At 37.5% G+C, this 17,808-nt stretch overlaps 1 protein-coding gene across 1 annotated transcript in view; it reads left to right on the top strand.

Moving 5' to 3' along the window:
• The window catches only part of LOC139151121 (TBC1 domain family member 15-like), a 202,030-nt gene that overhangs the window by 145,428 nt on the left and 38,794 nt on the right, over positions 1-17,808 (top strand). Inside the window, exon 9 of the mRNA XM_070723677.1 lies at positions 407-501. Within this exon, the coding sequence (XP_070579778.1) occupies positions 407-501 (95 nt within the window). The remainder of the gene's footprint in view (positions 1-406; positions 502-17,808) is intronic.

Raw genomic sequence — 17,808 nt, 5'->3', positions numbered from 1 at the left:
TTTGACTGCCAGTAGTATTTCAAGCTGTGTAAAACCAGAATTCCAAAATGTATAAAACCGGAATTTCAAAATAACTGGTGCTATTTTGAATATTTATATATAATATTTATAAATAATATTTATTCCGATAGTGAAAATAGTAATACAAGGATGATTAGGGATGGTTAGATTTTCCTAGTGGTTGCTCATAGATCTCAGTAAATGTTTGCTTTTTGGTCTGTGTTGCAATTTCCTGTATACAAATACACTGACAAGCAAGAAGGAAAGACCATTCTATGGAAACCATGTAATTATGCATTTGTGATTGACAAGTACAAGATTTTGATGTCATCCACCAGTGATATTCATCACTTCTATAAATTTGTGAAACCTTGTGAAGCCGTACTAATGTTTCTTCTTTTGATAGGGATGATTACTTCAAAATGAAACTGCAATGGAAATCCATCACAGATGAACAAGCTAAAAGGAATTCAACATTCAGGGACAGAATCTGTTTAGTTGGTATGTTCTGCTAATACATCTTGACATGCTATAGCTATTGACTTGCATTGCTGAAGACCAGACTAAGGCTTTTTTCAAAATGGTTTCTTTCTCAGTATCTGCAGTGGTTTAAGGTTTTTTAGAAGCCAAGGAATGCCTTTGTCAGCTGTCACGTCAGTATAGCGCCACCAGGCAATGAACTGGGGAAACGCAACATTGCAGCCAGAAGCTACAAAGGTGGATAAAATAATTGCGCATGCACTATTTGTATGCATAAATTTGGTTCCAGGTCAATAGTCAACATATCTGCCTCAAGTAAACAGATATTTCTGTCATTTACATAAACAGTTTAAAAAGTTATTGTCCATTTTTAGCTATTATAGACTATAGTCTATAGAAGCTATGGGTATCTGTCCAACGTCAGTCCGTTGTGAGGCGTCCGTCCACTCAAATATCTTGAGAACCGCAGTACTACCTGATTTGATACTTGTTGTGTAGATGAAAAGTATGATTTTGAGAAACTACTTTTTTAGCTCACATTTGGTATACCAATGTGAGGTTATCGTATAAGCTGAATCAGTTCATTTGCATCCGATTTGCATGTCTGTATGTATGTATGTATGTACGTATGTATGTATGTATGTATGTATGTATGTATGTATGTATGTATGTATGTATGTATGTATGTATGTATGTATGTATGTATGTATGTATGTATGTATGTCCGTCCACATCAAAAACACCTAAACCGCAGCACCTACTGTCTTAGTATTTGGTGTACAGGTGCACCTAGGGATGGAGATGTGAATTTGTTCAAATGAACTTGTCAGTGTCAAAAATATGCAAATGAGGGGTAAAAAGAAAAAACACTGCAAATTGCTAAACTCTGTAACCATTGGTTAGATTGGGTTGAATTTTGGTGCAGGTTCCTTTAGGTATTCTTAATACGGTCTTTAAAATTTAGGATGAAATTTGCATGTTTCTATTTTTGGGTAATTTTTTCAGTTTTTGGTCAAAAAATGTCTTTTCTCTGAAACCACTCATCTGATTGCTTTGAAAGTTGGTATACATGTTCCTCAGGATGACCTCAGTCAAGTGTATACAATTGAATTGAAATTTTATATCTAATGCATAATAAATGAGACGTGAGACAAGGCGTGGGATAAAAAGTGTGTGGGGGAATGGACTACGCAAGCAGGTATCATAGTGGACGACCCCATGATGCAATTTGCCTGTTTGAATTGCATCATGACGTGGGACACATGGTACCCGAGCATAGCCTGCAACAAGCAGCGACTTACAAGCATGTGTCATAGATGGTATCCCCATGATAGGAGTAGCAGATTTGACTGGCCATGCCATAGGCGAAGACATCGTGGTACCTGTGTAGAGTCTGTATATGCCGTGGTTACAACCCCAAATTGAGACACGATGCATTGTGTGTGGTAGAAAAAGGCAAAAGCAGCACGTTGCCGTGTTGCAGTTGCATTGCCCGCACCAGTGAAAAAGGCGCAAGGTAAAGTGACGAAGACCGGTACCGGCGACATGGACAGACAGTACATCGAAGTGAGACTGAGCCCTATGATATGTGTCTTGCTATATTCAATGTCATTAAGCATAGGCAAAGGGAACTACATCTCAAGAACGTTAAGACATGTCAAATGAAAATAATGTAAATACAGTGAAAAACGGATATTGCATTTAATTGTTGCAGTCTCAAAATCAAGTTCAAGGCAAATGTCCGAGAGCCAGAGATTAAAAGAGATTCGGTAACTGGACAGAAAGTCTTCCTATCTAGTGCAATGTGTTGCTATGACGACAAAATGCTAGGCTAAACCGGCATCCTGGTTCGTCTTATGTCCAGCTAAGCGTGATGGCACAGATTGGATGAGAGCTTTTGGCGTTTTGATATACACTTGGTAGGAATCACTTCTCCATCTTCCAAGGGTCTTTATCAGCCAGTCCGGTAGGTTGACATCGGCTGCGGTCGTATCGGCTCCACTTCTTAAAGGACCAACGGTATGACCGAAGTCCACCTCTTTGATAATTGCGTCTGTGATGACGTGAGGGTTGGTTAGAGCTGATTTGGCATTCTTGGTCCGTCTGGGCTAGTGTTTTCCGTTGAATCCTATGTTGGCACCATGTGATATGTTGAAGAGTACCTCTGCTACGAATGTCTTGTTGGGGTGGTGGTGTAATTCATGTGCGAATACGTCAAGCATGAGTGGTGTTTCTGGGTGCATGGATAAGACCTTATCTAATGGTATTACCATGTTGACGAAAGGTGGGTATGTTGGCTGGTCTTCGTTAGATGAGCTACGAAAAGGCTGTTGGCTAGCATCGGCTTTTCGGTGAAAAGTGGCTGGGTGTTGGCTAGAGTTGCAAGTGCTGCAGCAGTGGATTCTGTTATTACGGCATGGGTTACTGCAGTGGCCTCGATTGAAGTCACGGCAGATCTGTTTGTTGTTGTTGTTGTTGTTGTTGCTGATGGATTTGCTGTACCAGACATATGGATTCTTTGGTTGGCTGTTGCATTCCTGACGGGTGTGGCCTTTCTTCCGGCAGTCAGGGCAAGTTGGAATTAGGAGATGGAGGTTCTGTTGGAAATGTTCATGATCTAACTGTGGGTTGGGAATGCTCCAACTGCGTAAGCCAGGGTATCTCGCATGGTCGAGACGAAATTATTTACCATATGACATCCAGACTTCACCTTTGTACAAGGCTGCCCTACGTGCTATGTGTCTCAGGTAGTTAAACAAATGCACGGCTTTGTGGGGAAAATAGTATGCACAGTATACAGCAAAAGTAGACTAACAGTCTAGCCAAGTCTCAAAGTCCTTGATTTTTTTTTCTTTGCCTGTGATGTAAATACTGCTATTGATGGATTGTCTGGGTCAGAGGAAACATGTGTGCTGGTCGATTGGGTGATGTTTGGCCGTAAGGAGTCAGTGTGTAAGTCAGATAAATCGACGAACTTACCCTTGTTGGCCAAGTTGTTCAAAGCTTGTTGATCGATGAATGGAAGGTAGAGGTTTGCTGGCGGTATCGTTGCCGGAACTGCTGCTTGTTGGAACGATGGTACGTTTGGATGCGTTGTTGGGTATGGACCGGAAGTTGAAGCGCCCCCTGCGGTGACCGGTAAGTGCTGCATGGTAAAAGTCGAGTTGTTTACATTGGGCCAAGATGGCTGCGCTTGTTGACCAAGTGACGCCGAGGTTTCGGAGAACGTCGCATTCCGAAAGTCTGGGTGAACGGACGGCAACGTGATAGGTGTTGGATTAACATTTCGTTCGTTGCTGGGTCTTGAAGTGTTGCCTGGTTGAGATGTGGCGTGGCCGATAATGGAAACGTCTGGGTCTGGCGATTTGTTGCTGGAGTCGGATATTCTACCGGCGATTGAACGGATCAGTTCTTCCAACTCGCTACGGCTAATTGTGGCTACGTCTTGGTCTTTTTTGTCGCTTTGGGCTGCAGATCTTAAGCTTGCTTGGCTTTCTGCGAGAGGAGCTGCATCGGCATAACGAGCAGGTTTACAGCTTACCCTGGTAGAATTGCGTTTACCTGTACCTATGCCTGGCATGTTGCTGGATATCGATAATACAGCTAGAATCAAGGACGGCGTGGTGAAGGTCTTGTTAGGAAGACGTACGACGGCGAAACGTAATAAGACGACGAGTACGAAGCGGAGCTCTAACGTAGGGCAAACGTAGGTGAATGTGTACAGAGGGTTGCGTAATGGTCTCATTTACTTTGCATTAACACAGATTATAAACTATGGTCCATAATCCTGCTATTTGTAATTTGGGGCAATTTTTCAAATTCGTGGTCAAAAATTTTTTTATTCAAAAACTACTAATCTGATAGCTTTGATATTTGGTATACAGGTTCCTCAGGTTGATCAAAATCAGTTTTATGAATATTGTGAAGATATCGCGAATTTTGTATTTTTGCTGAATTTTTTTGTTATTTTTCTCATTTTAAGTAAAATTTATTCTTTTCTGAAACCGCTTGCCCAATGGCTCTCAAATTTGGATTGGATGTTTGCAAGGGTGTTACCCTTCTAATTGTTGAAATTATGACAAAATTGGAAATATTACTGTTTTGGGGACATTAGGGGACGACTGCATTAACTTGCATGGTACCTGAAACCCGAGTCCTTGTCTGACCAACTCGGGTGACAAGCAGAAGACTTTTAATCCCTGAAGGTGTGAATGTGTCATTGTTATGTTTATCTAATCCAGCTGGTGCCATTGTAGTGCCATTGTAGGAAAGGCAGGTCTGTGAAATTGATTCTCTAGGGAAGTTAGTAGGGTATTCCTAAGTTAATGGAGCCTTCCCTTAATGCAATTTTTATCATTTTTGGTCAAAAAATCTTAAAAAATATTTTCTTTTTAAAGCCCCTGGACAGACAGCTTTTATATTTGGTGTACAGATGTCCAGGGATGACAATAGTTAGATATGTGGAAATTATCCTGAAATATACAAATTTGTATTTTTAAGACAATTTTGTCATTTTTGGTCAAGAAAACTTGTTCTAAAAATTACTTGTCTGATAGTTATGTAATTTGGTACAAAAGTCCCAGGGGTGTTATTAGATAAATTTTCTGCTCAAAGTGTTGGGAAACCCCCAAATTTTTATATTTTAGGTAATTTTCTCAGTTTGTGACCTTAAATGACTTACACCAACCCAGGATATGTTGTGATCGAGAGAGTTTCAAAGGCTTTGAACATAATTTTGTCATATTTAATATCAATTTGTAGTAAAATTTGATCCAGAAAACAAAGTTGAGGTAAATTTTTTCATTGCGAACCAATTTTTGCAACTTTTGCATGTAAGACACACAAGAACTGATGAGAAATTTGGATCCAGGATAATTCCAGATGTCGTAATCCCCCCACAGTGGAAGGCATTTCACTATCTGTAACTGATTTAAGTGTTGTTTACATTCGAATGATAGCACTCATAGCATTAATTAAAACATCCCCAAGGTTGTAAATACATTTCCTGCCATCTGGCCTTATGTAAACATGATCTACAAAGGGATGGAACATTTGATATTCAGGAGGGGGTAGGGTCTAGAAGATTAATGAGGTAGCATTACTTTTTTACCAGATCCCTTGTGCATTTTTTCCCATTCTTTGTTTTTCCCCACTCTCCCACCTTTTCTTTTTGTCAAGCTTGTCTGGCTAATTTTTGTTGTTGACATTTGCTTATGTATTTAGGATCTGCTTGTCCCATTGCTATGGAAGTTGATATGCATGTTCCTAAAGATGACCTCCAGTACCTAAGTTGGAGACCTTATTTGCTTTTGTTAGTCCCCACGGACACCGTCCGGGGGGACTTATAGGTTTGGTCATGTCCGTGCGTGCGTGTGTCTGTGCGTGCGTGCGTGCGTCCACCTGTGCGTCCGTCCGTTCACGCAGATATCTCAGAGATGCTTGGAGCGATTTCATTCAAACTTGGTACAAGGATTACTTCATATGTCATACATATGCACGTTGATTTGTTTTGTGATACGATCCAATATGGCCGCCAGGCGGCCATTTTATTACGATTTTTTCATGTACAGAGCCATAATTCATGCATGTTTAAACTGATTTATTCAAAGTTGGTACAAGGACATTGACCAGTGTCATAGATATGCACGTCGATTCTTTTTGTGATACGATCCAATATGGCCGCCGTGCGGCCATTTTGTTACGATTTTTTCATGTACAGAGCCATAACTCAGGCATATCTCAACCAATTTCATTCAAAATTGGTACAAGGACATTGACCTATGTCATACATATGCACATTGATTTGTTTTGTGATACGATCCAATATGGCCGCCAGCAGGCGGCCATTTTATTATGATTTTTTTCATGTACAGAGTCATAACTCAGGCATGTTTCTACAGATTTTATTCAAATTTGGTACAAGGACATTGACCAATGTCATAGCTATACACATCAATTTGTTTTGTGATACGATCCAATATGGCTGCCATGCGGCCATTTTGTTACGATTTTTTCATGTACAGAGCCATAACTCAGGCATATCTCAACCAATTTTATTCAAACTTGGTACAAGGACATTGACCTATGTCATACATATGCACATCAATTTGTTTTGTGATTCGATCCAATATGGCCACCATGTGGCCATTTTATTACGATTTTTAGCTACTATAGACTATAGTCTATAGAAGCTATTGGGATGGGTATCCGTCCGGCGTCAGTCTGTCTGTATGTATGTATGTATGTATGTATGTATGTATGTATGTATGTATGTATGTATGTATGTATGTATGTATGTATGTATGTATGTATGTATGTATGTATGTATGTATGTATGTATGTATGTATGTATGTATGTATGTATGTATGTATGTATGTATGTATGTATGTATGTATGTATGTATGTATGTATGTATGTATGTATGTATGTATGTACGTACGTACGTACGTACGTTTGTGAGGCGTCCGTCCACTCAAATATCTTGAGAACCGCAGTACTTACTGATTTGATATTTGTTGTGTAGATGAAAAATATGATTTTGAGAAACTAATTTTGATTTTGAGAAACTATTTTTTTTAATTTTTTGATATTGTTGAAAATAGGCAAATTAATGCCAAAAAGGTGTTTTTGGTAAAAATCTTCTTCTTCATACCGCTGGTCAGACAGCTTTGTTATTTGGTATACAGGTCCCTAGGGATAACCCAACTTAGATTTGTTCAAATTGTAATGAAATATGCAAATGTGTATTTTTAAGGAATTTTTTTGTCATTTTGGGTCAAAATTTGACTTACATTGTATGTAATTCTTGTACTGTATAAACCCTATCAATTCACCCAGAAAAAAATAATTAATATGATTTTAAATAATTGAATTAATTTGGAAATCATCAAAGCCAAAATAATTTTCGAGTGGAATTATCAGAAAGTTCACCTTTTTTTGACAGTTCATAGTGAAATGCTTACCATCTTGGAGGATTAAAACATGTAAAGGCAACTTTCCTGAATCCCAACTTTGACATATTCTGAACCACCATTTATGTTATCTAAAAGAAATTGCTCCATAATAGTTTGTCATGATAGGGTGGTCAAATAAATAGAGATAGAGAAAGTTCTAATTTCCATTTATGGTTGACTTGGTAAGGATAAAATAAGATTACTTTTTGAGGAAAAAAATAGAGTGGTCAATTAAAAGAGTGGTCAAAGTGATAGGGTTTTTATGGTAAAGCTGGGCTGTAAGATTCCTCGTGCTATAGCAATTATGCAATCTGTGTAAACAGTGCAATGAAAGTGTAACATGATTCCTTATAATGCTTTTGATGACCTTGAACTTCTTAAGTTACAAACATTTGTCTCTTCAGTGTGCTTTCTCTGAGTATGTACAGTCTCAACTTATTCAACAGAACTTACTTATAATGTTAATTTGAAAGTTAAAATGAGCTTGGTTAATAGGATGAAAATAAAAGATAACCAGCTCAAGATTCTTTATAACCTGACAGATACATGTATGCTGTTTTATTATGACGTAAATCTTGATTTAAGCAAGTCTTGTTTACTTTAATTAGAATGTAATTAACTCTCGTTTATTTGCTATTATAGACTAATATAGTCTGATGAAATATGCAAATCTGTATTTTTACAGAATTTTTTTCCATTTTTGGTCAGGCCATCCTGAAATGAGCTATCAAAGATATCCACCTTCTTCATCAATACATGTGTCACAAAAGGTTATTCTCTACATAACACAGCAGAGCTCTGTCAACTGTTGAGTCGCTTGTTTTTTCAAAACCGCTGGTCAGACAGCTTTAATATTTGGTTTACATGTCCCTAGGATGACCTTAGTGAGATAATTTCATACTGTCAGGAAATACTTAATTTTGTATCCATGTCTATGGTAGCTTCAGGGACTTTGGCCCTATGTTTTCATGTCCTGAACTACAACTCAGACATGTATCAAGCGAATTTATTCAAAAGTATTTTTACCACAGACCTAATGAAGAGGACTCTATCCTCTCTGAGGACCTGTAATCAAAGCACCCATTAACAAGTGGGGACTGTGTCATCAACGATGACTTGTCATTCTTGTTTTTCTGGTTTAAATATTTCTTGAATTTACCAATACAAACCGAATGTGAGCACACTGTCCATTTTTTCATGTCCTGAACCACAACTCAGACATGTATCAAGCGAATTTATTCAAAAGTATTTTTATCACAGACCTAATGAAGAGGACTCTATCCTCTCTGAGGACCTGTAATCAAAGTACCCATTAACAAGTGGGGACTGTGTCATCAACGATGACTTTTTAAGGAATTTTTTTGTCATTTTTGGTCAAATTTGACTTACATTGTATGTAATTCTTGGACTGTATAAACCCTATCAATTCACCCAGAAAAAAATAATTAATAAGATTTGAAATAATTGAATTAATTAGGAAATCATCAAAGCCAAAATAATTTTAGTGTAGAATTATTAGAAAGTTCAACTTTTTTGATAGTTCATTGTGAAGTGCTTACCATCTTGGAAGATTAAAACATGTAACCCTTTTCCTGCCAAGTCCATATTTCACCACCAGGTCAAGATGGTGTTAAAATTAATGAAACAAAATGTATTCCATATGATGTATTCCATGATAATGTACATTTGAAGGCTGTTGAAAACATAATACTGTAAAGTTGATTTTTTGACTAAATATGCTATAACATACCAAGCCAAGTGGGTGAAAATCTGTCATGTTGTGGCTCAGTACCGCTTTTTTCTGACTTGACTGATGGGAAGTATACAGTTAATGAGTTATTACTGTCTGGCAGGAAAAGGGGTAAAGGCAACTTTCCTGAATCCCAACTTTGACATATTCTGAACCGTCATATATTGTGCTCTGTATGTTATCTAAAAGAAATTGCTCATAATAGTTTGTCATGATAGGGTGGTCAAATAAATAGAGATAGAGAAAGTTCTAATTTCCATTTATGGTTGACTTGGTAAGGATAAAATAAAATTACTTTTTGAGGAAAAAAATAGAGTGGTCAATTAAAAGAGTGGTCAAAGTGATAGGGTTTTTATGGTAAAGCTGGGCTGTAAGATTCCTCATGTGCTATTTATAGCAATTATGCAATCTGTGTACAGTGCAATGAAAGTGTTACATGATTCCTTATAATGCTTTTGATGACCTTGAACTTCTTAAGTTTGAAACATTTGTCTCTTCTGTGTGCTTTCTCTGAGTACCTACAGGCTCAACTTATTCAACAGAACTTATTAGTCCCCGCGGACGAAGTCCGGCGGGGACTTATAGATTGGGTCCCGTCTGTGCGTCCGTCCGTCCGTCCGTCCGTCCGTCCGTCCTCCGTCTGTCATCAACAGTTTCTCAGACACTGCTGAACCAATTTCGTTCAAACTTGGCACAAGGCATAGCACTATGACCTACAGATGCATGTCGATTTATTTTGTGATACGATCAAATTGGCCGCGAGGCGGCCATTTTGTTGCGAATTTTCATGTCTGTGGACCATAACTCAGACATCCTTGAGCAGATTCTGTTCAAACTTGGCACAAAGGCATAACACTATGGCTTTTATATCCATGTCAAATAATTTTGTGATATGATCCAATATGGGCGCGAGGCGGCCATTTTGTTGCGATTTTTCATGTCTTTGGACCATAACTCAGACATCCTTGAACAGATTCTGTTCAAACTTGGCACAAAGGCATAACACTATGGCCTACATGTGCATGTCAAATTAGGTTGCGATACGATCCAATATGGGCGCGAGACGGCCGTTTTGTTTGCGATTTTTTGTTTCTTTGAACCATAACTCAAACATCCTCGAACCGATTCTGTTCAAACTTGGCACAAAGGCATAGCACTATGACCTACAGATGCATGTCAAATTATGGGCGTGAGGCGGCCATTTTGTTGTGATTTTTCATGTCTTTGGACCATAACTCAGACATTCTTGAACCGATTCTGTTCAAATTTGGCACAAAAGCAAAACAGTATGCCCTTCATATGAACACCAATTTATTTCGTGAAATGATCCAATATGGCTGACAGGCGGCCATTTTTTTTGCGACTTTTTCATGTCTTTGAACCGTAACTCAAACATCCTTGAACCGATTTTGTTCAAACTTGGCACAAAGGCAAAGCACGTACTATGGCATGCATATGCATGTATCAATTAACCTTGCGATAGGATCCAATATGGCTGCAGACTGCCATTTTGTTGAATTTTGCATGTCTTTGAATCGTAATTCAAAGGTCATTACACCCATTTTGCCCAACTTGGCACAAAGATCAAGCACTATGGCATACATGTCAATTTACTTCGTGACATGTTCCAATATGGCTGCCAGATTGTCATTTTTTTCCAATGTCGCTGCCCGATGGTCTTTTTTGGATTTTTTCATGTCTTTGAGGCTTAATCATATGCAAATATTCCTTAACCAATGTTGTTGAGACTTGGTACTAAGATAAAGTACTATGGCATACATATGCATGTCTACTAATTTTGTGCTATGATCCATATGGTCAATAGACAGCCATTTGATTTCAATTTTGGTGTGATTTTTTTATGTTTTTGAAACATAAACATAGATCACTGTCCCTCGATGGACTGATTTTGTTCAAACATGATACGAAGATAAAATACTATGGCTGCATTCTTGTGCACATTAATTTGTTTCATTATATGATTCGAAATGGCTGATGGCTGATTACAACAACATACCCGATCCCATAGCATTTCCAAAATTCCACCAAACCATGTGTATAGTATGTGCCATCATGACACTAGAGGCAGTGAGGGCATCGTTATGTGTGATGTAATCAAAAGTTCCTTCAGTGGTCATTACCGGCAGAGATGAGTCATTTATTGAACGTTCCTCAGATAACTTTATTATGCAAGTCACAGGCCTGATGCACCCGTTGCATCAATGTCATTCCACAGCGACCTAGACCACAGCTACCTAGACACCAAAGATTATAACAAAATTGACAAGCGGGGACTGTGTCATCAACGATGACTTGTTTGCGATGTTAATTTGAAAGTTAAAATGTGCTTGGTTAAGAGGATGAAAATACTGATAAAGATTAAACCAGCTGAAGATTCCTTATAACCTAACAGATATGCTGTTTTTTTATGACGTAAATCTTGATAAGAAAGTCTTGTTTACTTTAATTAGAATGTAATTAACTCTCATTTATTTGCTACTATAGACTAATATAGTCTATAGAAGCTATTGGGATGGGTATCCATCCGGCATCCACCGTCAGTCTGTATGTATGCATGTATGTGAGGCGTCCGTCCACTCAAATATCTTGAGAACTGCAGTACTTACTGATTTGATATTTGTTGTGTAGATAAAATATATGATTTTGAGAAACTATTTTTATTAATTTTTTGATATTGTTGAAAATAGGCAAATTAGCACCAAAAAAGGCGTTTTGGTAAAAAATCATCTTCTTCATAACCGCTGGTCAGACAGCTTTGTTATTAGTCCCCACGGACACCGTCCGGGGGGACTTATAGGTTTGGTCATGTCCGTGCGTGCGTCCGTGCGTGCGTGTGTGCGTCCGTCCGTCCGTTCACGCAGATATCTCAGAGATGCAAGAAGCGATTTCATTCAAACTTGGTACAAGGATTACTACATATGTCATACAGATGCACGTCGATTTGTTTTGTGATACGATCCAATATGGCCGCCAGGCGGCCATTTTATTACGATTTTTTCATGTACAGAGCCATAACTCAGACATGTTTCAACCGATTTTATTCAACGTTGGTACAAGGACATTGACCAATGTCATAGATATGCACGTCAATTTGTTTTGTGATACAATCCAATATGGCTGCCAGGCGGCCATTTTATTACGATTTTTTCATGTACAGAGCCATAACTCAGACATGTTTCAACCGATTTTATTCAAAGTTGGTACAAGGACATTGACTAATATCATAGATATGCACGTCAATTTGTTTTGTGATACAATCCAATATGGCCACCAGGCGGCCATTTTATTACGATTTTTTCATGTACAGAGCCATAACTCAGACATGTTTCAACCGATTTTATTCAAACTTGCTACAAGGACATTGACCAATGTCATAGATATGCACGTCAATTTGTTTTGTGATACGATCCAATATGGCCTCCAGGCGGCCATTTTATTACGATTTTTTCATGTACAGAGAGCCATAACTCAGACATGTTTCAGCCGATTTTATTCAAAGTTGGTTAAAGGACAATGACCAATGTCATAGATATGCACGTCAATTTGTTTTGTGATACGATCCAATATGCCGCCAGACGGCCATTTTATTACAATTTTTTCATATACAGAGCCATAACTCAGACATGTTTCAACCGATTTTATTCAAAGTTGGTACAAGGACATTGACCAATGTCATAGATATGCACGACAATTTGTTTTGTGATACGATCCAATATGGCTGCTGTGTGGCCATTTTATTACAATTTTTTCATGTACAGAGCCATAACTCAGGCATATCTCAACCGATTTTATTCCAAGTTGGTACAAGGACATTGACCTATGTCATACATATGTACTATTTGTTTTGTGATACGATCCAATATGGCCGCTAGGCAGCCATTTTTTGCTCACGTGTTCACACACGTGAGCATATGGTTTAGCCATGTCTGTGTGTGTGTGTGTGTGTGTGTGTGTCTGTGTGTGTGTGTGTCTCGTGTGTCTGTATCCCCATTATCTCAAAAACGGCTGAACGTATTTCAGTCAAATTTGGTAGACATCTTCAGAATTCAAATGGCTAGAACTGAAAAGGTTTTGGTGGGCGTGGCTTGCATACTTTTTGTTAATTTGCATAATTAATGATTTTAGAGAAAACAGATATACATTAAAACAACTGCACACAATTTGATGAGATTTGCTACAAATGTTGATCACACCAAGATATATCAGCAGTGGGAACCATTAAGGGGTGACGTGAAAGATAGTTGCTAATTTGCATATTTAATGAACTTTCCTAATTAGGGATATATATCTGATTTGACACGATCAAAATTGACCAAACTTGCTACATGTATTGAATATACTATGATACAATATTATTGAAAGTCATTTAGCATTTTCTCTTCAGGTAATTCCTAATTTGCATATTTAATGAACTTTCCTAATTAGGGATATATATCTGATTTGACACGATCAAAATTGACCAAACTTGCTACATGTATTGAAGATACTATGATACAATATTATTGAAAGTCATTTAGCATTTTCTCTTCAGACAATTCCTAATTTGCATATTTAATGAACTTTGCTAATTAGGGATATATATCTGAATTGACTTGACCAAAGTTGACAAAACTTGCTACATGTATTGGAGATATTATAATACAACATTATTGAAAATCATAAAGCATTTTTACTTCAGTTAATTCCTAATTTACATATTTGATGAACTTTGCTAATTAGGGATGTATATCTGAATTGACTGGACCAAAATATATGAAACTTGCTATAAACATTAAAGACACTATGATACAACATTATTGAAAGTCATTTAACAGTTTTACTTCAGCCAATTCAGAATTTGCATATTTAATGAATTTTCCTAATTAGGGATATATATCTGAATTAACTTGATTGTAGTTGTTGAAACTTGCTATATACATCAAAGATACTGTGATATAACATTATTGAAAGTCAAAAGACATAATTTTACTTCAGCCAATTCCTAATTTGCATATTAAATGAATTTTCATAATTTGGGATATTTATCTGTATTGACTTGATGAAACTTGCTATGTACATTAAGCCGGCCGCACACGAGAGAAATTAGCTGAGCAAAAATCCTCGCGAGGAAAATTGCTCAGCAAACTTCTCTCCGTGTGCGGTCGATTTTTTGCGCGTTGCATCACTCTTTTGCGCGTTGAGTAAAATATCCAACATGTTTGATATTTTTTTCCTCGCGAGGAAAATTACTCACCGTGTGCGCTCGACTGAGTAATTTTACTCATGACTTTCTACCTACGCGCATGCGTGGAATCACATGACAGTACAAAATGGCTGCCCCAATGAAAACGATAGTTATATTAATGATGCAGTTATTGAGGATAAATTAGTTGAAATTAATTTTCAGGGTAAATTTCCCTTTAATTATTGTACACAACAATTGGTTTCTGATCAAATTGACATTTTGGCTAATTGTCGAAAAAATTATTTTTTATTAAAATGAGAGAAGCCATAACTAATTTATGAAAGTAAAATATACTTCCTGCAAACATGCTTTCCTTCTCTCCACCCACCCTTACTTGATAAATCAAAAAGGCGAAACATTCAGATTTTATCCTGATCTTTATGAGATAAATATAAAAAAAAATTATATGCTTAAATTCATGATTGGTTTTTTCCTATTTCTTTTTCTGTTTATGTTCCCCTTTTCTGAAAATCACATAATTGCCTATGAATGCCACAGTATCGAAATGAAAGGCGCCATACAACAATAAGATATAGGCCCCATTTAGCATTTTTGTAACAGGTGACAAAGTGCTTCGCCGCCATAATAAAATTAAAAAGAAAAAGTGACCCCTCCCCACCGAAGATACTTACCTGCCCCTGTTATGCTAATTACCATGTCGCTGTGCCTTTATTATTATTCAAATTATTTTGTGACGGTCTTCGCATATGTTTAATCAGCCTATAAGTTTCGTCATGAGGCGCACTATTCGTGAGGGTGTCCCCCTTGTTGAAAACATTTCCCAAGATGCCTCACTAAATTAGTGGCCTTTCTGTTCGCAAAAAACGAACTTGCCAAAACGAACACGCAATAAAAAGATCCATTGATCTAATTTAAATATCTGCTAAATATTGAAAAGGGATTACATTATGTTAAAATCACATTGATCGTGATTTTCGTGTATTTAGCCCGCGGTTACTCTGATCGCTCGAGCATACTTGGGAATCTACACACAACCGTACACAGATTTTTGACGGAATTGATATATAAACGGGGTTGCATAAAATAAGGTTGGGCAGTTACTATCTCACTCCGATAGAAACCGAGAAGTTCTAGGTGTAGTAAAATAGATGTTTACTAACATAAAAGTCGCGCAAGCGCGGCACGACGAGACTAACAAATGAGGGAATTTTTAGGGGAGAGGAACTCTCAATCTCCGGAGCGGAGTTATATGTTTGACTTGAAAGAACACAAATATGCGAATCTCCCATTTTTACCTATTTTTCCAAGCTTCGTCCCTATCGCTACAAGTGCATGTTCTTTTTTGTCCCTATTCTTAAAATCGGGTGATCTAACGTCGTATAAGGCGGGATAACTTGACCAGATTTCAACTAATTTATCCTCAATAACTGCATGCATCATTAATATAACTATCGTTTTCCATAGGGGCAGCCATTTTGTACTGTCATGTGATTCCACGCATGCGCGTAGGTAGAAAGTCGTGAGTAAAATTACTCAGTCGAGCGCACACGGTGAGTAATTTTCCTCGCGAGGAAAAAAATATCAAACATGTTGGATATTTTACTCAACGCGCAAAAGAGTGATGCAACGCGCAAAAAATCGACCGCACACGGAGAGAAGTTTGCTGAGCAATTTTCCTCACGAGGATTTTTGCTCAGCTATTTCTCTCATGTGCGGCCGGCTTTAAAGACAGTCATTAAGCATTTTCTCTTCAGCCAATTCCTAATTTGCATATTTAATGAGCTTTCCTAATTAGGGATACACTCAGTGTGACAGAATTCGGACAGGGTAGTAAATTTCGCCCAAAGTCGTTTCAGTAAATGACCAGCAATACGAAATCTTATTACCATACCTTTCGAAACTTTATTGTGGTTATCCTCAAACTCAGTTGACACGACGGGAGTGGTATTTCGGGGTCAAAGTTGCCAAAGTTTTGACCCTATGTTGAGTGCGTAGTAATCGGACTGCAATCCCAGAAATCGGACGTCGTGTTTATAATGTGATTAGGAGCTAAGTATTGATAATTTGAAACTTCAAACCACCGATTTTTAATTTCGATGTGTTCAGAAAACTGTATATAAGAATGATGATAATTAGTTATGTTTAATCCATGGTCGACTCAACTATATTTCGACGTGTATAGCGCTTAGATATCGGACACGGGCTGTCTTTGTGTGTGTTGCTTTCGGCACATAGTATCGTACGGTGTGGCTAACTTCGCTAAAGTTTGTTTAGTGAGTATTACTTATAATTGTTTCAATTGCATATTTTGTTTGTATTAGAATCGCACAGGCATTATTTAATAAAATTTGCGAGTATATTTCATCTTATGGAATTATTTACCTGTCAAGTTTTTACGCAGTAAGTCACTTACCACGTTTACACAATTATGTTAAATATTGTCTGTCCGAAAACTTGTACACTTGTTACGTTCATTAAATGTACTTTTTTTCTCGAAACAACTGCGCAGTTTTCATTAAAACTACATGCAATCGTAGTGAACAATGGAAAGTGATATTTTCTAAATCATAATTCTCCCCCACATTCAAAATTCAATGCTAAATCAGGACTTTAGTCAAAATTTCAGTTACTTTGACCTGAGGGCAGTATGTTGACAGTATCACTGACGCGGTGTCAGACGATAATTTGTGACCGCCGCTCGTAGCGAACTCAATAGCTTCTACCAAAAAAACTATCGAAAACGGGACAACAGTGTTACCTGACTTAATATGAGGTCACATGACCTGTAAAACGCTATTGATACGGAGCGAAGTGAGTGTAACTAACAGCATGTCACTAAATGTCCGAAAACTGATGTCGTCCGAAAACTGTCACACTGAGTGTATATATCTGAATCGACTTGACCAAAGTTGACAAAACTTGCTACTTTTATTGCATATACCATGATACAACATTATTGAAAATCATTAAGCATTTTTACTTAAGCCAATTCCTAATTTACATATTTAATGAACTTTGCTTATTAGGGATATATACTGGGGTTTACTTGAAGTTGGCAAAACATGCTATGTACATTGATGATTATACCAGGTTAAAACAATATCAAAAGTCATTTCACATTTTCATGTCAGCTCATTTATAATTTGCATGTCTAATGAGCTTTCACAGCTCGGCATATATGGCTTGAAGGACTTGGCCAATGGTAATTACACTTGCTATATAAAGTGGAGATACAATGACAGCAGTCAAAGAACTTTAATATTTTTATTTCAGCTTATTACATATTTGTATACTTCATGACCTAATCGGCAGTGATTATTGTTCATTATGTTGATCATAATACTTTCAATGAAGTTGTAAACATGTGGCAAAGGTTCAATTTTACACAACTGCAATATATAATGAAACACGTGAGCAT

Source organism: Ptychodera flava, chromosome 2, assembly GCF_041260155.1.
Source record: "Ptychodera flava strain L36383 chromosome 2, AS_Pfla_20210202, whole genome shotgun sequence".
NCBI lineage: Eukaryota > Metazoa > Hemichordata > Enteropneusta > Ptychoderidae > Ptychodera > Ptychodera flava.
Note: the sequence above shows the minus strand (reverse complement) of the source record. Positions and strands in the feature narration are given on the sequence as shown.